This window comes from Epinephelus lanceolatus, chromosome 8 (genome assembly GCF_041903045.1).
Source record: "Epinephelus lanceolatus isolate andai-2023 chromosome 8, ASM4190304v1, whole genome shotgun sequence".
Taxonomy (NCBI): Eukaryota; Metazoa; Chordata; class Actinopteri; order Perciformes; family Serranidae; genus Epinephelus; species Epinephelus lanceolatus.
In genome coordinates this window covers 16,712,759-16,737,074 of record NC_135741.1, presented here as the reverse complement: position 1 = coordinate 16,737,074, position 24,316 = coordinate 16,712,759, and the positions used below count along the sequence as shown (strand labels likewise).

Genomic DNA, 24,316 nt, shown 5'->3' with positions numbered 1-24,316 from the left:
ATGGACTTTCCACGTACAGGTAAGTCATGCAAGTTACCCTGGGTGTGTTGGTTGCTGATGCGGTCGATTATCTGGTTTCAAAAATACACTTCTGTTTTCACAGATAATGTAATGTCTGCACACAGTCTCTCAAAATAAACACACTACATCAGCGCAACACCGTGAACTGACGTCTTTTTTCCTTCACTAACAAACGCACGTGGTTACGTTTTACCAAAACACACACACATGGTTGGGTTTAGGAAAAGAGAACAGGGTTTGGTTTTACAATCTTACCGGAAGCGAACACTGGCCTCCTGGGTGACAGCCCGTGGTTGCTGGACCCATCCAGAATATATCTACAATAGACTTGCATCTGATTATTTTATCAATGAACACCACCAATTAATTATAATGTGCTAGTATGCTAGTCAGACATGAAATTAGAGATTCCATAAGAAAGGATTCTGTCCATATTGCCTGACCAAAGCAGATATTTTGACTTTATTTGACTTGGTCACAATCCAGTTCAGTAAGTTCTCTGCTGTACTGCACTATAAAATAAATTTTACTGGATATAGCTGCCAAAAATGGATGCTGACTGATGTCAAAGTTTATCAGAGCAATACAGTCCCATGCTCCCAACAAGGAATGTGGACATTACAACAGACAACTACCAATACCACTGTTCATTGACAGACAGCTTCTGCACTGTGGATGCTGCTGGTATTTACTGATGCATAAAGGTTATAATTTTGCTTTAATTCATTGCATCCTCGCAGGGAGTGGCTCTGCTCATGTGCTCCGACTCAAAACATAAATGTCAGTGGAATAATTAGAATATAATTACAGGGGTCTTTTTTGTATGATCTGTTTTTCAAACTGCAGCATCTATTAAACCAGAGGGGAATGTCTTAGAATTAACCAGCAGTCAGCATTTCGGTAATGATGCCTCTGAGCTCTTGGGCATCTCCTCTGAGAAGATGAGCAGGGAATCCAGGAGACAGTAAAACAATATTAGATATTAGAAGCAGCAGACAATAAATACATTGGACATGTTATTCCAATTGGATCCTTGTTTTTGGGTCAGATTATTGTATTCTGTGCAAAGCAAAAACTGGCTGCACGATACAAAATAACGAACCTCTGACATTTCCATGTATTTAGTTTTGTTTTAGAGACTCAGTTAATAGCTCACTTGTGTCTGACCTGCTTCACAGCACAACATTCAGCTTGTGGAACATCATCACGCAATTTTCAAATGCTCTACTGTTTATTTCCTCTGTGTTACGATGTGTCTCATTGGGTGTTGTTTATGTCCTTGAGTACGGTCTTGAAAGGTGTGATGAAAGTGAACATCCCCGCGACGGTTTGTAGCTATTAAAGGTGTGACTGTGTTTATGTGTGAGTGCATGCACGTGAGTGTGTGTCCACCCATGATGAGTTTGGTCATCTGATGAGCTGCGGGCTCATCTCTCCCTACAGCGCCCAGATGGCCTGTGATTATGCACGGCTCAGTAGAGATTACTGTGCAGCACAGATAGAAGAGAAACAGAGAGAGTAAAAAATAAATAGTTCAAATGAGGAAAAAGTTGGCATGAAATGAAGCCAAAATATGAGGTATGTGGGGTCAGAGCAACACAGCGAGGGTGATGACGCATCATCGGAAGGCACCTCCTCCTGCACAGAAACAAAACCTCTCAGCTACGAATCACATCCACTTAATTTCTTTAGTTTTGCAGAGCACCTGCAGCCAAAATTATAAGCTCAGGTTTCATGTGCTGCATCATGTTTAAGAGATAAGAGGGTGCAGGGGGTGGCAGGTGACAAATGGCAAAGGTATTGCATTTGTGTGTGTCGGAGTGTGTGTGTGTGTCTGATGGGAATATCTCTAGCAAGGGACATACATACACACACACACTGGGGCATTTGTCACCAGCAGTGATTTGACATGATGGATCACACACTGGCAAGTAAAGCACACCCAAAAGAGCAGTGTGAGAAATGATCAACGCTTCGCTGAACCAACATCATTTAACTCTCGGTGTGTTTAGGGAGCTTCCTCTGAGGGGAATTTTATAGAATCTGTTCAACAATGACATCTGTTTGAACGGTGTAGTTCAGGTGCATGTATGCTCATTTGTGCTTTGAGATGTTAATTTACATAAATGACAGCAACATGGACTTTTTAAAGGAGCAGTGTGTGGGATTTAGTGACATCTAGCGGTGAGGATTGCAGATTGCAAACAACTGAAACCTTTTCCATGTGCCAAGCGTGAACTCCCGGTTAGGATTTCTTCAGTGTTCATTGTTCAGGAGGTTTTTAACGGGAGCTGAATTATCCACAGAGGTCTCTTTCTCTCCACCTCGGACCCAGTGATTTAAACTGGTAAAAATATGTGTTTCTCTGGTGCTGTCTGGCATGTCAGGCACGGGCTGCTAGCCCAGCGTCTGCTAACATGAGCTCACACTTTTTCTCCGCTAATTTAAGATCCAGACCTTCAGGAGTTTTTTGCCAGGAGCCGAATTATCCGCAGAGGTCTCTTCCTCCTACTTCTTCCTACTTGGTGATTTTAACCTGTAAAAATACTGAATAAAGCATTTTAATGTTACAAATAAGTGTTTTTTTGACACTCTTGTCTCAAACGAGCTGCTAACTACAGCAAAAACACAAAAAACACAAATCGTTGTATCTAGACTCAGTGTTTGGTTTGTCCGTTCTGGGCTACTGTAAAACATGGTGGTACAACATGGCGATCTCCATGGACAAGGACCTGCTCCCTATGCAAATGTAAGTCTCATTCTATGGTAAGGAAAACACAATCATTTTTATTTTCAGGTCATTATACACTAAAGAAAACATGTTTACACTGTTGCTGATAGGGGTGGGCGATATGGTCCTAAAATATTTATCATGATATTTCAGGTTATTTTTGCGATAACGATATTCTGGACGATATGACAAAAGGTAAAAAAAAAAAAAAAGTTTTCACACAACATCAGTAGGCTAAATTCTGTATACAGTATTAATAGTTCAACATAATAAAATCTACCACAAATTTTTTTTTCCACCTGGACCTTTATGCTCTGCCATTTTTTCCTCTAATCATCACGCTGTAACCTGTGACAAGCTGTTATGATACCACAACTATCGCACAGTCACATATGTTATTTTTGTTGAGCTGTGAGCGTCACATAGGTTTACATTACCAAAGGTTCATGACAAAATCACTTGATGACACCGACTCCTGTGTGTGCACAGCGAGAGAGGAGAGGAAGAGACACTGTGCTGCTGCCAGAGGAGCCGCTGAAGAGGTAAGTTGCTGTAAAGGCTAGTTCACATTACACGATTTTCACCCCAATTTTGCGTCGCGGAGACTATTGTTATCTTTTGAGTGTTTATACCTGACGACATGTGTTTCTGTCATCGGGAGTCTCGCCAACTGCGTTACGATCTGTGTGTGCACACCACAAGATTTCCCCACCGCGCCCTTGCCGACAGAGCCCCAGATAACGTGGGGATGTCACCAAACTACGTTTTTTAACTTGGAGACGATACATCGTAAAGGTGTGGATATTCTTCCCAGTGTTAAATCAGATCTGCCTCCAGGGCCTGGGTCCAAACACAACGCACTCCCCGTGATCCTGTGTGTTGTTGTTGCTCGCCGGCTTGTCCTCCTCACATTTTTTCCATCCTCCAGTTTTCTAGCATGCCAGATATCCAGTCCCAGTCGCAGACGAGGGGGCGACTTGCTCGTAGGCTTGTTCACACATGAGGACTCGTCGTGGCAGACTATCTGCCGTCTCACCTCCGACCCAAGGTGGCTCTCCAGATCCTCTGCGACGTCAAAATCGCGGTGAAAATTGTGTAATGTGAACTAGCCTGCTGTAAGAGTCTGAGAAGTCCAGAGCTGTTCATAAAACATTCAGGACGCCACAGTTTATTCCACACTACTGAAGCTGCTCCTCTTTTTGGAACCATCGCTGAATCAGTAATAATTTCACTTTCAGCCATGCTTGTCGCCGTGGGTAACAGTATGATGTCAATATGTCAACAAGTCGAAATAAGGCAAGTATCGTGAACGAGATGATGTGGCACACCCCTACTTGCAAATATATTTTCCTTATCAACAATTTCCAGCGCTACAGTCACCTAGAGTCACACAAGGAGCAGTTGCAGCGACATGCTTGTAATTTAAACACTAAAAAAGCAGTGAGAGCGAGGGGAGAATGCAAAACATCCAAAGCTTCCCGTTATGAATGAGTCAATACACTCACACACCCGACAGCTCGGCTGTCAGAAACACTGAAACTGAGAGTAGCACTCTCATATTTCTTCCACTGGATAAGAAACAACAATGATGCAATCCTTCATTTAGAGAGGCAAGCCCACGAGCTACTTATTGTAATAGGGTTGAAGCTTGTTGTGGTTAGAAGTGCTTTACCTATAAGTGTATTGCTGGCACACTCTCCCAGCTGTCAAATAGATTAGAGGAGGATGACGCGCGTCTGGATGTTTTTGTTTTTCTTTATCACTTACTGAATGCAAACAGACACAGCAGTGAAGTAATGCAGCAGAAAGCCAGCGTGTGTGTGTGTGTGTGTGTGTGTGTCCCTGAGCTTAATGAGAGTCATCATTCAGCTTTGAACAGCTGCAAAGTGATAGATGGCAGTTTAACAACCTACAGTACATGCATTTCATATTTCAACGATGTTTTTGGTTGGAGCAATTTGGCTTCGGGGGTGTAGAGCAGCAGACAGAGAGCATGGTTTACGGGGAATCAGCAGACACACACATGCGCACATATATGCGCACACACACACACACACACACACACACACACACACACACACGCTTGCACTAAAAACACAGATGCCGAGCAGCCCGAGGCAGTGTGTTGTTTTATTATGTTTTGACCTTTCAGGATCGATGTAAATCTAATGAAGTGCTCGTTAGTGAATTAGAGCCTCGACGAGAACAAGAAAAATGCTGAAAGCCTGAAATAACTGTTTGAGGAAGATAATCTACAACGGGCCACGGGAACAGGATCCATCTGTGTGGATGTAGCTCTCATCTCCTCATTAGGTGCAGGGTGTTATGACTGTCCTGTGATGAGAGCTGTGGCTGGTGCAAGGCATGCTGGGCAGGAGAGGGCGGTGAGGTGCAGCGGCCATCGAAACTCACATGTTCAAATCCCCGGGTGACGCTTTAAAACAAAGGGAGGATCTAGGTGAAGCACCTTAACATCAAGAGGATGAAGTTCCCAACTCCTGTTGAAAGCGCAAGTCATCTCACCGCGTTGTTTTCCCCGCAGCCATTAAAGCAGTAAGTCCAGATATCGCTCCCATGAAATGGTGCTATCTTGTTTCACAAAGTCATTACACAGGCAGAGCATGATAAATCGCTGACGGGCAGTGCAGACTATAATAGGAGAAAGGAGAGGAGACAGGGGAGAGTCAGCCTGCTGTTGCCAGGGTGACCTTCAGTGTGAAGCACCTCAATGTCACCCAGAATGTGAACAGCTCGGCCGCTGAGATTCAGCTCTGAATGGGGCACAGAGAGAGGGAGGCAGCGTGCAAGCAGAGAGTGGTAATGATGACATGAGCACACAAAACTAAAGCAACAATTTGACTCCTCAGCAGTCTAAGACCTTTAGAAAATGGGGTATAAAAGAAGAACCAGTGATTTTGGCTTGTGACCCCTTAAAACAAAGCACCCCTACTTGCAATCACAGGTGGATTACTGATCAAACCTACTGGCCAGAGGCACAGGGGCCCAAAGTTTCAGGCCTCCCCCCACTGGTCTTCACCTTCAAAATGTCACTCATGCTAACACATACAGACCAGGAAGAGACTAATAATGTGCATAAATAGACACCAAAAGACCACAAAGAGATGCAAAGGAACTGCAAAGAGACACAAAATAACTACAAGAGCAGGCAAAACAACCACAAAGAGACACAAAATGACCATAAATCAACAAAGAGGGGCCAAAAAAGATACAAAATAGTCTCAGGAAGACACAAAATGACCTCAGAGAGACTCAAATGACTACAGAATGACACTAAACAACCACAAAAAGACACAAAATAAGTACAAAAATGGGAGACACAAAATGACCTCAAAGACACTCAAATGACTACAGAAATACACAAAACAACCACAGGGAGACACAAAATTACCACAAATCAACAAAAAGGAACCAAAAAAGACCCAAAATATGTCAGGGAGACACAAAATGACCTCAGAGAGACTCACACAACTACAGAACGACACAAAAATACCACAAGGAGACACAAAACAACCTCAAAGAGACTCAAATGACAACAGAAATATACAAAAACAACCACAAGGAGACACAAAATGACCATAAATCAAAAATGGACCAAAAAAGACACAAAATAGTCTCAGGAAGACACAAAATGACATCAGAGAGACTCAAACGACTACAGAAAGACACCAAACAACCACAAGGAGACACAAAATAACTACAAAAATGGGCAAAACAACACACAGAGAGACACAAATGACCATAAATCAACAAAAATCGACCAAAAAGTCACAAAACTATCTCAAGGAGACTTAAAATGACCTCAGAGAGACTCAAATGACCACAGAAAGATACAAAACAACCACAAGGGGACACAAAATAACTACAAAAATGGGCAAAACAACCAATAGGAGACACAAAATGACCTCAAAGACACTCAAATCACTACAGAATTATAAAAACAACCAAAAGGAGACACAAAATTACCACAAATCAACAAAAAGGATCCAAAAAAGACCCAAAATATGTCAAGGAGACACAAAACGACCCCAAAGAGACTCACACAACTACAGAAATACACAAAAACAACCACAAGGAGACACAAAATGACCATAAATCAACAAAGAGGGACCCAAAAAAAGACCCAAATTACCTCTCAAGGTGACACAAAATGACCTCAAAGAGACTCTAATGACTGCAGAAAGACACAAAACAACCACAAGGGGACACAAAATAACTACAAAAATGGGCAAAAAACCCAATAGGAGACACAAAATGACCTCAAAGACACTCCAATGACTGCAGAAAGACACAAAACAACCACAAGGGGACACAAAATGACTACAAAACAAAAAAAGGGACCAAAAACACCACAAAATGATCTCAAGGAGACACAAAATAACCTCAGAGACTCATAAACAACCACAAGGAGACATAAAATGACTACAGAGAGATGCAAAACCACCATTAAGTCTGTCTGTCTGTCTCCTATGTAAAGAGGTGGTGGGTACCTTTGCATATCTTTGCCCAAGGGCCCACCGTCTCATAATCTGCCTATATCTCTCACTGGTTGCTTATCTCAATACCAATTTTGACCATTTCAAGCAAGGAGCAATTTGTTTTCCTTTTCCATGAATTTTTGAATATTTTAAAAAAATATTTCTAAAGGCTTGTAGAGGTTTAATCATTCAATAACTCTCAAGAAAAACAGTGAAAAATATAAATAATTTTGTATCACAGATTGGGAACCACTGCTTTAAACTACCCTCCCTCTGTAAGAAGTCTCCTGCCAGTATTTGTTGAAATCCAGACTAAAGGGAAGAAGGTCACAGTCTGCTGGGTGGAATAAAGAATTTACCAGGAATGACATAACAGTGCCATCTAGTGGTGCAATCACTATTGCACACTCAGCAGAGCAGCGCTGCAGCACTGATTCTTTTTGTGAAAACATGGGCTATAAAACAGTTTGTGAATTATAATTTCATATCTAAATAAATAAAAGACAATAAAAGCTGTTTCTTCTGCTTTATAGCTTGAGTCAGTATTTTATGAGTGACTGTAAAAAGAGTTGAGATTTAGAGGGTTTAGTCAGGACAGATAAATGTGCAGTCCATATAAATCACAACACAAAGCTTTTCCACTGACAGCAGCATCTCTGCTCATCAAATTACAGTATTAATACCATACGCTTACTCAGGCAAAAACACACTCACAGCAGTGAGGACCGCTGAAATGCATGCCAACAAAGGAAGGCTGCAAACTGAATACAACTTTCACTCTCTGGCCTTATAATGCACTAAATGAGAGCCCTGTTCTAACAGCCGTGCCATTTACAAAAGGAGCTAATCTGTGTCAGGCTAAGACTGGTGGTGGCTGAAAGAGAAGAGGAGCACAGACGAAGGAGAAGTTTCTTGCTGACCCCGAGTCTGCGTGTATGTAACCCACCATGAAGTGTGAAGCTTTAAAAAAAAAGAATGTCAGAAATGTGGAGCAGGTCGTGTAAGTGTCGGGTTTCAGCAGCAACACCTAGCCCTCTGTCCGATTTATTCTGTAACAATAATACGCAGGCTTAAAGAGAGGAAGAGGAAAGGGAGAGACAATGGTTAATGACAACAGAAGGGCAGAGCAGAGGGGGGCGGGAGGGTGGGAGGGCACCCAGGGGAGAGAGCGTGGAGAATTCGACACAGGCTGCCTTTGTTGGCTGCAATCAGCCAGACTAGGAAGACATTTACAACATGGTTTATAGCTACATCAGGTGAGTGAATGGTGGAGTGTGTGTGTGTGTGTGTGTGTGTGTGGCGGATTAGGGCAGTGGGCTAAACTTAGCTGTAAGATATCCAGGATGAAAAGTCTAAAAGGGACACACACAATGTTGCATATCAGTTTAAATTACCGCTGACCATCTTCTACAGCACATCATATCCGCTTTTGGATTGATTTCCCGCCTTCCAGGAAGCTACTGGTCTCATGTCACTGTGGGATAAAAATCAACCTCCGGACATTTGATATGGGTGATCGATTTCATTGTCAAAGTTGTATCATCAGCACGTGGAAATGCAGCTGCAAGCAGGTAGCCTGACATCGCCTGACTACATCTCGAATGCGAATAAAACATGAACTTGCAGATTTGTTGCCCCCGCAAGCAAGCAGGGAATGTTTTAATAAAACCGTGGTTGGATGCTCCAACGTTTACAGTGATAGCTGACTGACAAACAGCAACCATGTCATACGAAAAGACAACCAAACACGCACAACAAACAACGTCAGTGTTCTGAATTCTGAACGTCTCGGCAGCTGATTCTCAAATCTCAGAAAGAGTGTCCTTGAGGGCACTAGCGTAGCATAACATTTTGTAACACTTCCTGCTTACAAACAGAATTGCACATTCAATAATGTGACCTTAGCAAAAAATTAATGAGCTGAGTTTCTGGAAGATTTTTATACCACAGAGACATCTAGGAAACCAATATCTGCCTGGAGGATAATAAATAATAAATTGGAAGTCTTACTACATACATGACAAGAGCCAAACCAATGATGCATTAGTCAATCTCTCAGTTATTTCTGACTTTAGGCACTCGCCCAAGCCTGATTGATCCTACTGAGGATGTGAATCTTTACAGGTCATGGGTTACTTGTATCATCGTTTTTGATTGTTCTCATCTTTCAAAAAGAAGAAAACAATCAAATGTGATGTTCCATGGACGTTGCTAAGTATGGAAGCTCCTGGGCGCCCACTAGCTCACCTGATAGAGCAGGTGCCCCACATACAAAAGACCATGACCTTGCCGCTGATTCCAGCTCAGGGCCCTTAACTGCAAGACATCCACCCTCACTTTCCCCCTTTTACACTACATCTGTCCTATCAAATAAAGACAAAAGGCCACCAAAAATATCTTTAAAAAAGTATGGAAGTTTCAAATAATATTTGACACTTGAGTTCAAAACAAAAAATCTTTCAAAATGGCAGCTTTGAGGTTCCTGAGAACAATAATTTCAAGTGTTTCAAGGTTTCTGTATTTACATGTTCACTCTCCTCCTTCATGTCTGCCCAAATCATGTCATCTTGCGGGGCAGCTGAATTCATGAGATCACCAGATCACACGAGAATCACAAGATTATGCAACGAATCCAGCCCTGATTTGCTACATAGCATGCCCAAAATAGAGTGCCCCAGGAATGAGTCCTAAAACCCAGACATGAGTTAGTATTTTACCACTTAAGGTTCCCTTGTCTCAAAGTCACTGGGTTTTTTGTTAGATGCCCGAAATGAGTTCTGTGGTTAACACAAGCTTAAGAGACTTTCAAATTTTGTTCTATGACATAAAATACTTAAGTAAATACCCAACTCATGAACTTTGAAGCTCCTACGTGACCATATGGTGTAGTTCATTTATGGCCTAACATTAGCTTTTTATTTCTGTTGATTGCAGTGAAGCTTCAGTAATCACGACAGTGGTGTACATTTGTGAAGATAATCTTGCCAAACAAAACTTGTAAACATCATAAACATTTGTTTGCCACAGCTAATTTTTGGCAATAATCCAAAATCCAATCTAAAAATCCTATTGGCTTTTTAACAAGGGAACCAGTGCAATGTTAACTTCCATGTCGGCCAAAAGAAAAACGTCACCCCTGGGGCACTCTATAGCTCCCACGGTAGAAACAGTATAGCAAAATCTCCACCAGTGGACACATCTCTACTGTTGCAAGATACATATCATCATATGTCCCAACACTAACCTGTAGATTAAAAAAAAAAATTACTTCAAGTAATCCCAACCTCGATGGCACTATGGTCACTCTACCCGACCTTGGGCAGCGACTCCACTCTGCAATCGGCTCTGCACCATGTATAGCAGTGATCTACAGCAGGAACAGGACAGCACCTCACAATCCCATCGACACACCAGTCCTTATTTAACGTCAAGCACACGCCTCCTCTTCCTCCCTCACTAGAGTCCTCTGCTCTGTCAGATCGGCATTTAGAGAAGGAACCTCCTGGTTGAATCGCACTGTCAAGGATTTAGCCAAGTTTCAGTGAATCAAAGGACATGACAGTTCCTGATGCGGTACGGAGGTCGTCCAGTTTATTATCCAATGCCTGTACAAAAGCTAGCAGGATGCTAGTTCGGGTGGCGCTCAAATTTTTCTCCAGTTTTTCCTTGATGTTTACTGATGTTAACATCTGAAAACTTTGACCTGGCTAGCTAGCAGCTAGCTAGCAGAAGTTGGCAGAAGGAGAGTTTACAGACTGGTGGTGTCTAAATGTGATGTAATCATGGTTTGCATAAACTTACGATGCCAACGTTTTCTTGTGGCAACTGGGCATGGAACTGACTCACTCAATATGCACTCACTGACTCGATATACTACAATGCTAATGTTCATCATAGGCTAATGATGGAACATGCCACCCAGTACACAGGTGTGGCGCGTTGATGCTTTTAATAGTTTCTGGACAACAATGGAGGTCTATGGCACAGAGGAATAAGATCAAGCTTTAGATACACTGATACTATGTGTTAGAAAGACAAATTCATCGTTGGCTTTTTTTCACGTGATTTATCGACAATACGAAAAGTGTAGATTATTACCACATTCCGGATTCTGTGTCGCTATCAAAGCTGTAAACCAGCATGCTGATGCTCACCATCTAACCTAGAGGTGACCTCCACCTGGCTCTATCTCCCTCCTTCTCCCCTTTCCTCCTCCTCTTCCTCCCTGCCTCCCTCCTTTCCAGATCGCCCTGCCTCACCCCAGTGTGTACAGGAAGCCCCGATTCCAGAGAGCCTGCTCTTCTGATGATCAGAGAGGAAAAACACAATGCCTTCAGTGTGCTAGAAAGGAGCTCAACTCATAAAATGCACACACACACACACACACACACACACACAAAGGGAAAGAAATAGAATGGAACATGCTTTTACTATTAAGGCTTTTTTCTTCTTTCCATATGACTTTCCCAGGAAAATCCCCCTCATCAGGGTAGGTCCAATCCAGACAGACAGACAGCAGACTGGGGAAGAGACACAGATAGAGACAGACACAGAAGGCTGCAGAGAAACTGACCTTCCACGTCCTGTGACTGAGACACAAACAAAGACTTTCAGGCTGTGAACTGGACCACTTTCTCTGTCCTGTTTATCAGATTTCAGAGCCCTAAAAAAATGCTGATTTCAGAGTATTTTTTTCTTCCATTTTTAGAGTGGAGTCAGTCAATGATCCTCGCTGAGCCCTCCCACTTACACAAGCTTAAAACGTTCTCCAGCCATCTGGCTCGCACACAACTGGCTCTATCTGGATGACCAGGATGAGATTAATTTACTCTCTGGGGTAATGCTCAGCATCCAACATGCCAGTCCTTTATTGGGTGACACCAAGTAAATTCTGTCCATTTCTAGAAGGCCTCAACAGTTGGTACCATTTAGGAAAACTAGGTCACTTCCGCCTTCTGTGTGCGCATGTGTGTGTGCGTGTGTGTGTGTGTGTGTGTGTCAGCCAGACCCTACTATAAGCCAAGAGACTTCCAGTATAAACACAATGTGCAGGAAGGACTGCTACTCCTGAAGAGAAACATCCTAATACTAAACAGTGTTTCACCCGTAGTGCTACTTTCTCTGTCACAATCACAAGCTCACGCTTAAAGGAACACTTCACCCCCACATGATCTTCTGTGTATCAGTGACTCACCCCGTGTTACACTGAAATCTGGACGAAAACGTTCTTCTTGCATGCCTCAATGGTGAATGAAGAATCCAAAAATGGAGAAATTTCTTGACGAATTGAGGTCATAAGGGGCCAAATTTGATAATCCAATGCGGGTGTACTACTCATCTGTGCATGAAATAGTTTATGCCTCAGTGTTTTATACTGTAACAACTTAGCGAAAACTCAACATAACATGGGGACTGATAAACAAATGATCGCTTGGGTGGTGTAGTAATCTTTAAAATCTGTTAAAACACTAAGCAATAGAGTGTTGGTGTGATCCTCTGCTGCATACTTCAGCTCAGCTCTTAACATTTTGTCACAGGTGCCAAAATACACTTCTGCTAAGAGATAAGTCCATTGTTTAAAACACCAACGTGTTTGTTGCATCACAAGGCTTCAAATGCTGTGAGGTCGCCCAACTGTGACTAGATTATAGAACAGATTATGTCCCAAAGAACTGTGATCACTTACTAATATTTTGAGTGTTTGTGTAAAATCAAAGCCTACTGTAAAGCACTACAGGGAGCCCCAAATTAAATCTTTAGGACCTTAAGAAAATTAAAGGTAGAGCAAAACAAAGAGAACTTTCTGTTACTAAAACTGCATTAATCCTTTTTGACTTTTCATTTTTACTTTCACCTCTTCAGTCCTTTAAAATCTTTCAAACAACACTATCACTTTGGTTGAGCTACACTTAAGTCATATCCTCTGATCCGGGTTGGCTCCACCTTTCAGTACCAGATCTGTGTGCTAGGTACCCCAACAGAGGGGGGACCAAAAATTGGGACTCCAATGGTACCATCCGCAACTTTTACAGTGGAAATGGAAAATATTCGTAACAAACCGAACTGAACTGTACCAGACTGCTAGGGTGGAAATGGGGCTGTATAGGCCAACTGGTGTTGTAACAATACTTGAATTTCTCACTTTAATACAACTACGGTCGTACACTTCTGGTCAGTTGGTCGACTTGTTGGTCATTATGCTCTTGTCTAACCAAATTCTCATTGGTAGGACAGTTGCTGGTGCTTTGTGTCTTTAATAAAACCTTCACAGTCTTTCTTTTCCCAGCTGGAAAGGCAGATGTTGTTGTTCTCTGTGACAGCTGGTCTTTGTACCGCCCCTAGTTACAGTGACGAGCACAGCTTTTTACTCAGAGTTTAACATTTTCCAACTGTTTTTTTTTTTTTTTTTTTTATTAAGATAATTTTTGGGCCATTTTGCCTTTAATGGACAGGACAGGTAAGCAGGGGGGGGATGACATGCAGCAAAGGGCCACAGGCTGGAGTCAAGCCCGGGCTGCTGCGGCAACAGCCTTGTACATGGGGTGCCTGCTCTACCACTAAGCCACCGACGCCCCAACATTTTCCAACTTAAAAATGAATCACAGAAAACATTCAGTGTCGGATTTTATCACTATGAATTAGTCTCAAAAAACAGTAATTGGACTGCACTTGTATAGCACTTTTCTAGTCTTCTGACCACTCAAAGCGCTTTCATGTCACATTCACCCATTCACACACTGGTGGCAGAGGATACTATACATGGTGCCACCTGCTACTCAGAAACCATTCCCTCACACTCACACACCAATAGAACAGTCATCAGGAGCAATTTGGGGTTCGGTATCTTGCCAAAGCCTACTTTGACATGTGGGCTGGAGGGGCCTGGGATTGAACCGGCGATCTTCCTGTTAGTGTACGACCTGCTCTATCTTTGAGAAACAGCCATTCAAGGCTGGATTATGGGCCTAAAGCTTCTGAAAGCAATAACATCACAGCGGAGCCCTTGCTGGAGCGGCAGGACGGCTTATGCTAGCTACTGGACTCAAAATAGTAAGTCTCTTTCTTACATGCAGCGTTAGTTACAGTGTTACAGTGTACAGTTAATTTTCAGATGGAGATCACATTTATTTTTTACTCAAGGCATTTCACTTGCCTGAACAAGTTTACTTGTTTACCTGCCCTGGGCAAGTGTTAATGTTGAGCCCTGTGAGAAGAAAAAAGCATTTTGAACACACAACGCAACCAGGTGGAGGGCACTCACTCACTGTGGCCGATTTAGTTAGCCCGAGATACAGCACCCTGAAAATGTTGATTTTCGATACCACAGGAAAAAAAGATATTGAGGGCATAAAATTTACTTTTTTATCAAAGCATAAATATGACAAGAATGTAACATAATGACGATGACTTTTCATGTTTTGGTTAGTAGCAAAGAAAAGCAGAATGACTGTAGTAAACATTAACAATAAAAGAAAATGAGAAAATACTGTGGAAAGTGTTGAAATATTTCAATATTCAGAATCGATATGTAACAATAATGAGCTATTTTTGACACTATTTCCAACCACAGAGAACAGATTGGTGTATTAAAACATGCAGTGAGTCAGTGTCAGTGTGACGATATTCCTCTTGAATTCACTGCACAGCAACAATTGCTTTACAATTGGATATTAATGTAACAACAACTGCAGCACAATTCAAAACACACCTCTGACAGCAGCATGCCTGCAAATGACTCAAGAACCTGTTGAACAGGAGTGTCAATATAACGCCACAATCTGTGCACTTTGGCTATAGGAAGTAGGAACTCCATCATAACAAACCAGTTCCAGTGTAAAGTCATGATCCTAGTGTATACAAATGTCCAACGGCTGCCTTCTGGGCCACGCCAGCCTAATGTTAAACCAGCAAACCTAATAAACTGCTATCTTATCTAGTACAAAGAGACTTGTAGTCATTTAACACAAACACTCCAACAATTTGAGATGATAACAGAAATCTACAGTCAATTCTCAGCACAGGCGAAGGCTTCAGGATGGGACTCCTTCAGGACATGCACTGCCGAAAAATAAAGTTTCTAAAAGTGGCCTGTCAGAAAAGGGGTCAATCACATCACCATCAGAGGCCCGTTTTCTTCACACACGCTCAGACTGCAGCGTCGTCTTCGCTGAAGCCTTTGCAACAGTGGGACTCGCACATGACCACCATTAGGAAAATCAATGTGACACTCAGGCAGGCCAGAGAGAGCCTGAAGCTTCTGAATGGGCCTGGAACTGAGTCATGCTGTCTCACACACTCACATATACACACAGTGACACAGAGAGAAACGTAGGGGATGCTAAGAGATGGTGCTTACTGGAATACACCCGAGTTATCGGGTGACTGGGCTGCTGGTCACCTTGAGAACTTAATTTAGAAACATTTTTGACATTGTGAGCAGTGTGACTCCGCTGTCTGCGACGCTGACGGAGCAGAACGGAATGGTTCAGCATTTAATGAAATGCGCCTCTTTGCAGAGGAAGAGATGAGACGATCGATAGCCTATCAATCTCATACCTTTGCATTAACTATAGAGCTGGAGTCAGGACGTGCGGGAAACAGCCTAAGTTATCCAAACTCAAACATTTTAACCTAAAAACACCTCTAAAGCTGTCTGATTAGTGTTGTATCTCATGATCAACCCAAACTTAAACTAATATGAAGAATGACTTTAGGTGGAGGGATCTGTTGGAGCTATTTCTTGGCAAATTTCTTGGCTGCTTCTGTGCAGTGTCTCTGGCTATAGTGAAGCGTGCCAGATGCTTTAAGTGAGCACAGGTTTTAGTTTCTGTGCAGGTGATGGGACCAAACGACTGTAACCTCACTATGATGACATGACTTCTACATGCTGCATACTGTCACTGTAACCCTAACCCTCTTTCAATCATCACATTTGACCCACTAGAAGTTTGTGGTGGTGTATTTATCTGCAGAAATTCTACCATCTGCCTGTCTTTTCTTACTCACTACTTAACTTGCTGTGTTTGGGACGTTCCTGGGCACAGCAGGCAGGTGAGTTTGGACTTTATGAAAACATACTGACCAGGTTCCAGACAGTAAGGAGCACGCCTGTTAGATGAAGCTATGAAAATCAAGTGCACATGCCCAAAAAATGCAAATATAATGAAGCCAAACGCCAGGCACTTTTCTGAAACAGTAGCTGACAATACCCACATAGCATGACGTTAAAGCGGAGACACAGCACTTTGGCTGAATTACTGAGCTCTTTGGTAACTGTCTGAAAATAGCCGGTAGCCTAAATACAACCCAAAACGGTACAAAATGTGTGTCTACTTCTTCTTTGGAAAGGAAAAGCACTTCCTATTAGTTCAAAATAGTTCATTATTTTTATACTACTGTATTTTGTGTCAAGTTCATATATAACTAAACAGCCCTCACATTTCACTTTAGCATTGCAACAAACAGCACCAGATTAACCCACGAGGGTTTAGATGATGCCATTTATTTCAACCAGACCTCATGTCTAATGATTCGAGTTCAGCTTTCTCCAGACGTTGTGCCACCTGGAAGATCAACCTTCAGAGACACATCGCTAGTCACTTACTACTTCTAATCAATGTTTAAGTTCATCCCAAAGCCAGAAAACATCCATCCATCCATTTTCATAACCGCTTATCCTCTTGAGGGTCGCAGGGAGCTGGAGCCTATTCCAGCTGACATTGGGCGAGAGGCAGGGTACACCCTAGACAGGTCGCCAGACTATCCCAGGGCTAAGACATAGAAACAGACAACCATTCACACTCATATTCACACCTATGGACAATTTAGAGTCAACAATTAACCTGCATGTCTTTGGACTGTGGGAGGAAGCCGGAGTACCTGGAGAAAGCCCATGCTGACACGGGGAGAAGGAAGAAGAACTCTGGGGAAGGGCTCCCCCACCCTGGGTTCAAATTAGGAATCCTCTTGCTGTGAGGCGACAGTGCTAATCACCACACCACTGTGCCACCTGATTAAAACATATTTTTCTTTTAACCTGATGGGCTGTTTATCAGTCTAGATTGTTTTGGTGTGAGTTGCCGAGTGTTGGAGATATTGACCGTAGAGATGTCTGCATTCTCTCCAACATAATGGAACTAGATGGTGCTCAAAGAGTAATAAAAATAAATTTGAAAAACTCAACAGCAATGTGTCTTTCCAGAAATCATGACTCAGTTATTCAACATAATCCACAGACCTTGTTGTGAGCAGTTTCATGTAGGGACTATTTTCTTTCTACCGAACAACACCTGCCAACTGTACTACTGCACAGAAGGAAGCGTGCATCTACTCATGGACGAGAGGTGAGAAGGAAACAATAGCCCCTTGTACACTGCCAGATTTTCTGCAAATGTTGGGCCGTTTTGCCGGCAAGCTGCGAGCGTTTAGACACACAGAGCCGGATTGGTGAGTTGATCCGAGGCGCCCAATTTTCCGCCTCGTAGGGTAGTCACATTGGCGGAACCTTTTTGGTTTAAAAAGAACGAGGCACCCTCCCGCCACAGGAGGGGCTGTTAATGACTTGTGGGAGGAGCTGTTAACACTGCACATGCGACCCACTGGCGGTGGATAAACAGGAAACAGCTGATAGCAGGAATGAGCAGCTAGTAGCAAGAGGGAAACACAAACCTGACAGACACTGTAAAGATGAGCAACTGAGGAGACAAGAAATTGCGCGCCCTCCTTGCCCTCGCAAATGAAGAGGCCATTAATTGTCAGATGACGGGGACGGTGAAGAACGGGCCAACTTACAAGAGAATCACCGAAGGACTGACCAGCCGTAGCTTCCCTCCCACGCCACTGTTTACATCACACGCTGAGCTACGTGTTTTGTTACTTGCTCACGCCCCCCATTGCCCCGAAAAAGGCGCATTCTGTATAAACAAAAGTAGGTAGGTGGCATTTTGCCGCACTCTCCGATTTTGCTTTTATACTGCCAATGCTGAAAAAAGACTGATTGGGCTTTCCTGCAAATCTGCACAATTCCTGTTTGAAAAGGGCTAATAATGGCGTCCTACTTGGCTGAGCTTTAATGCTATTTGGCTCAGTGGTGCTAGGTGAGCTAGTAGCAGATGCATGTTTCTTTCTGCATTGTGATACAGTTGGATGTAGCTTGTTAAGAAAATAGTTCCTACATGAAACTGCTCACAACAAGGTCTGTGGGTTATCTTGGGTAAGTGGGTCATGATTTCTGTAAAGAGACATTGCTGTTGAGCTTTTTCAAAAGTATTTTTTGGCGCTTTGAGCACCACAAGCTGAGTGCCATCTAGTTCCATTATATTCAAGAGAAGGCAGACATCTCTACGGCCAATATCTCCAACACTCTGCAACTCACACCAAAGCAATCTAGACTGATAAATAGCACTACATGTGAGAAGAAAAATATGTATTTTTGGGGTGAACTGTCCCTTTAACATGGAGCAGCATGGGTCTGCGTTTCTGTCCTTAACAGGTAAAACTAACCAATGGGCCAATCTTGCCAAGACTTCTGGCAGTCAACCAAAGTTCATAAAGCACGGGGGAGCAACAGCAGGGTCATCTGAGCTAAAAAGAAAAAGCAGGAACAAGGGGAGCTGGGCAAGATAATATTCTCACCATCCTCCTCTCTGACTCCTGGGCTCTGTGTTTATCTTACACAGAGGGGAGATGTTTACATTGGCTTGGTTAAACACAGACAGGCCCAATAGCTTTTGTTAATAATAAATAACCTAAACAGGCAGCCATGGCGGAGCATCTAGCTGCCACACGTGGACCACCATTGTCCCACATCTGTCAAGGGAAGACATTCACCCACGTCACATCCAGAGAGGAAGACTGAGAGTGAAGTCTGTCAGGAAAGTTGAGCTGGAAACAAGTCTGAGGATCGAGGTGGAATTTGAACTGAGCGGCATGCTATCTATCCCACCACAGTTTGTTTGTGATGTGGTTTGTTTTAATAGATTCTCCGATGATTCGATGCGAGCAGCCTACAACCCTTTCGACCCTCCCATCGTAAACACCAAAATAAGCATTAGAGAGTGCACGGGCTGGTGTGATTCCCATGTGGAAGGAGTTTGAGGGAACTTCAGAAAAGAGAAATAGGATATATTTCATCTGACGGCGGTTCCAGTGAGCACTAGAGTTTCCAGTGTGTGTTGGGGAGGGGGGTTTGAGGCAGGCAAAGAGATTGATCGGGGACAGTGTGGGAGAGAAAAAGGGAACTGCAAAAAAAAAAAAAAAAAAAAAAAAAGAGCAAGGCCTTGGGAACGTGTGTGTGTATGTGTGTGGGAGAGAAACGATGCTGTACTGCCGGAAAAAGAAAGTCAGCCAGGAGGACGGCAGATCGATTCCTCCCCTGAGCCTCACAACAAACACACACACTTTTTTTTTCTCTCTCTCTCTGCACAGCTCACCTCTGCTGCAGCCTGATATCGTCCCATCAGCACTTCATCTCTATCACCATACCCTCCCCCTTCTTTGTCTGCGTGCTCACACTTTATTCCAAGGCCTCTGTGAAAGATTTTAAAATTTTGCTGGAGTTTGGTTCTCACAGCAACTCATTGTGGCTAGTAAATGGGAAAATAAAGCCAAACGCCCCAGATCTGTCATCTCGAGACCATGCAAGACGCAACACACAACACATGAACAATGATCTGGACACGGCACATAATCAACAGTAGATTAAGACACAAAGAAGAAAAAAAAGCACCCTTCCTTCGTGGCTGCAGAGGTGTGAGCTCGTGATCAAAAATATCTGCAAGTAATGCAGCAAGGAAACCACACACTGACACACACTGAGCCTTCCTCCAACACTGAGCAGTCCTGCAACCATCCTGCGAGGCAGATGGACAGACAGGCAGAGGCGCAGACACTTTCAACACATCTCTAATCTCATGAGCTCTGCAGCAAACACACAGTCTCCTCCACATAAATATCATTCCACACAGGGACAATGAAGCTGTTTATGGCCACACACACACACACACACACACACTACAGTAGGTAAGGAGGGATGAATGACTCCTTTTCTGCTTATCATTATCACATCTAGCATCATCACTGTTTGATTTCCGGTCAGATGTTTACTATTCAGATAACTCTGTGTGTGTGTGTGTGTGTGTGTTTGGGGGCTCCGTCAGTTTGGGGCAATTGTGAGGTCCCTCTCCCCGGGTTTGGCACTGCTTGGCTCCTATTCTTGCCATGTCAGCTCAGGCTCCCCAACAGACCATAAATCCTCCTCTCAGTGCGTCTCACAGTGTTTGTGAAGCAGTCTGACGAGCAAAACAACTCTTTACGTTGTCTCGGAGTTGATGCAGGCCTGCAGCTGCCCCGTTGACAGCTGGCAAAAGCATTTTGGAATTCAAATCCTGTGCGCAATGCAAGCCGTAGCCATTTGGAAACAACTGAACAAAACCGCAGAGTTTTGTTTGTTTTAAAAAGAAGACACAGAGGAAGAGATACGCCTTTATTTAAAAAAGAGCGATTCACTTACCAGTTGCTGAAACCCCCTGCATCTTGCACAAAGTTCTTCTCCGGTCTTTTTCCTCTGCTGAATCCGTCCTTTTCTCCGAGAAACTGGCAACAGCAGCGGCTCCAGCGTACGGGGGGACTAAAACTCGGAGGAGCGCCTCCACTTCTGAGCCCCCTTTTTCCTGTTTGCCGATTTAAAAAAGCCACACACACTCTCTAAGGACACTTCATTGTTTCCTAACAGACGCGAGAGACTCTACCCGGGTCATATTTTGCGCAGAAATAGCGCACTGTAGTCCTCCATGTAGTCCTTTCTCCTCCCTCTCCAGAAACAGAAGTCTCTGCTCTGTGCCGCTGGAAAAAAGAAAATGCGCGTTCCCGGTGCGAGGCGCGAGCACGACAACCTCATTCATTGAGTGTGCATGCCTGAATAAAATATTATAAAAAAACAACACCCAAGTTAATTTTGATCATTTAACTCACAACTTTAAATGACCTAACCTAAATCTGTTTACTGAATCCATCTATCCGCGTGTGCGTAAAAACTGCCTCTATCTTTAAGTGATATTTCATCCCCAGTCATGATGTGCCCATCGGCGGTCACAGAGACATGGCTTGTCACGTGAAGTCATGAAAAGGATGAGGCCTATTTCATGAGATAGCTCTGCTTTGAAAAATCCACAGCTGCCTATTAGTGTGGAGAAGAAAAAAAAAGAACCCTGGCACAGGGATACTAACCGGGACTGTATTTCCATGTCACTGCTCAGGCTTCTTCTCTCCGGATCCTTTTAATTGATTATCCTGAGTTTTGCAGCCAGCTGAATGGATGCTGTCAGCTGCCTCTGTGAATCATTGTACAGGGTAATAAGGAAGGACAAAACAAATCTTGAATTTGCAGATCGTTATGGTCATAAAATTTGGTTTCTGTTGCTTGTGTATTGTCCTGTTCATGCAAAGTTCAAAGTCTAGCATTAAGGTAGTATGGTTATTTGAAAGCAGTGTATTCACATAAAGGTCAGCTGAGTAGCATCACATCTCTTGTCTGCATTTACTCAAGCACTGTGAGTGCTTTCCTTTTGTGCATGGGCGGATCATAGGACAGTTGGCCCCTGGGCATAGGTATGCAAAAGGCCTCACCACCTCTACTACACAGGAGCAGGACACACTTGTACTTCTTACTTGTTTCGCTTCTCTTTGTAGCTGTAATGCATCTATTGTGGTACTTTTTGTAACCTTGTGGTTGTCTCTTTGCAGTTCCTTCTCATCTGTTTGTGGTTGATATCAAAGCTAACCATCTGTTGGCTCCTGGTCAGCACCTTCCACTTAGTCTTCACCGATATTTCACCGTAAATGCTGTGTTGTATTTTTGTATTGACGTACTCTATGCTCAGTAATCTTACACCTAACCTGGGACAGGGGATGCAAATTAGCCATGGCTATAAACCCGTGTGCATTGAATCTGCTTTGTATTTTACATATGAAGCAATGTCTTATGCATTTGTTCTTGTCATAGAAACAACGAAACAAACAAACCTGTTAATTTGAGTGACATTGTGCAGGAGGCCCCTGACACTCTGGGCCCCTGGAAGACACATTCAGTATCCACCCTTGCTATTTTATTTCATATTTCTACATGACTACATGTATCAGACAGCTTGGTTACTTTTCAGATTAACATTTAGAATAAAAACACATGATAATCTTATCAAATACAATGTGTTTTTAAAGGTTAAATCAGTGGTTGACGACCTTTTGGCTTGTGACTCTTCTCAACAGTGCAGCGTCCAGTTTGGGCACCTTGTTGTGTGTCAGATGTCTATGAGTTGTTTGCATTTCTACCAAAAATTGTTTCTAAATTTCTAAGATGGTCTTATTTAATAGTTTTTGAGGCCCGATGAATTACATCTCTCTCTCCGAAAACACCAAGATATGTCAAAAGCCCAAAGCATGAACAGAAATTTGTGCAGCTGTTTTTTTCCCTTCTTCTCTCCAGCTCTCATTAATCATCTGACACCTCAGATTTATCTTGAGGCCCTTTTGGGGGCCCAGTTCTTAGGTTGGGAACAACTAGACTAAACTATTTGACTGGCTCCCACACACTCAGCTACAGCAGTGAAATGCTACTTAGGCATTGATGCATAGGGAATGATTCACCCATTAAATGATCATTTTCATATCAATATTCACCCTGTGTGAACCAAGTATCCAAAATTCATCAAACAACAGACAAACCATGTCAAAACATCTGTTTACAAACTCCCACACAATTTGTGCAGTATAATCCAAGTCTCAGTTATCTAATCTTTACTTCCCAAACACATGCTCTTTTGCAAAAACCTTAATATTTATTTAGTTTTTGGACTCTTCGTTCACTGTGGAGGCATGTGAGAGAAACAGTTTTCTTATAAATTCACATACGAATAACACAGGGTGAGTTATTGATATACAAATGGTCATTATGGGAGTGAAATATTCCTTTAAGTACACTTGGCTGATAATACTTCTCTACTACTACTACGTGGGAAAAGCTTCTTCCTTGCAATGGAGCATTTTAACAGTCTAGTGTTGGTACTTTCACTCACAGTAGCACTGCTTGTCTGTATGTCAGTGTATTTCCTCCATGATGTGACTATTTTCAACCAGTCTTCACAAGCACAACCGTGTGGCTCAACCCTCCTCACCCCTCTCTGTGTCTGTCTATCCACACAGCCCCCCCATCTTTTTGAAAACGCGTGTCGACACAGCCACGCATCATTAACCCCTTTTGTGCCCAGCGCTGTTGCTGCACGCTTTTCATCTGCCTGAGATCAACACAGACAACAGCAGGGACCCTAATGAGAATGCTTCCCTGTCTGGCTGCTTGCCCGGCAAAAGGCCACTTCATTGACCTGTATTCTTCAGTAATAAGCTGGATCTATATATCACCTCTTCCTCTCATTTATACCGGCCCACTGACTGCACACCAATCACATGATTGGCACAACAGCACTTTCATTTTGCAGACACAAGCAAGTAGGAATAAAGGAAAACACATCCCTTGTTTTGCTTTAGAGAATAATTCTGAACATGTCATTGCCGAGTCTGAAAGGCCAAGTGTTTTGTGGATGACTGAACTTGTGTTTTAAATAGACCAGTGGCCCCTGTTAGTGCCTCCAAGTGCATGGAGCTGCCTGTCAGTCCATCTGGGGCATGCTGGTCCACAGAAAGCAGAACACCAAACAGCCCCCTGGGATACATCCTCTCCTCCGCTTCCCTGGGGCTCCTCCACACACAGCCACAGAGCAGAGGGAAACAACAGCATTCACAGAGAGGGAGGAAGGAGGAAGGGGGAGGGAAAGGGAGGGGATTACAAGGAGAGCAGGGAAAGGTGAGAGACAGAATGAGATATATGAGAAAAAAGACAATTAGGATTAACAGAGAAAGGAGAGTGAGTGGCAGATGCTGGAAGATAGGTGCGAACGTCGACGCAGATAAGTGTGAGATGAGCTGCATAGTGCTTTTACACTTATCTGAAAGCCTCATGGTGTAAATGCCCCAATCACAAGACTAATCACATTCTAGTCTGGGGTGCCAGTCTTTA

The 24,316-nt window shown here is 43.2% G+C and overlaps 1 protein-coding gene across 1 annotated transcript in view; it reads right to left on the bottom strand.

The window, feature by feature from the left end:
* fgd (faciogenital dysplasia) overlaps positions 1-20,912 on the bottom strand; it is an 87,180-nt gene extending 66,268 nt beyond the window's left edge. Inside the window, exon 1 of the mRNA XM_033629097.2 lies at positions 20,759-20,912. Within this exon, the coding sequence (XP_033484988.1) occupies positions 20,759-20,780 (22 nt within the window). The 5' untranslated portion in view covers positions 20,781-20,912. The remainder of the gene's footprint in view (positions 1-20,758) is intronic.
* Between the last annotated feature and the right edge of the window lie 3,404 nt (positions 20,913-24,316).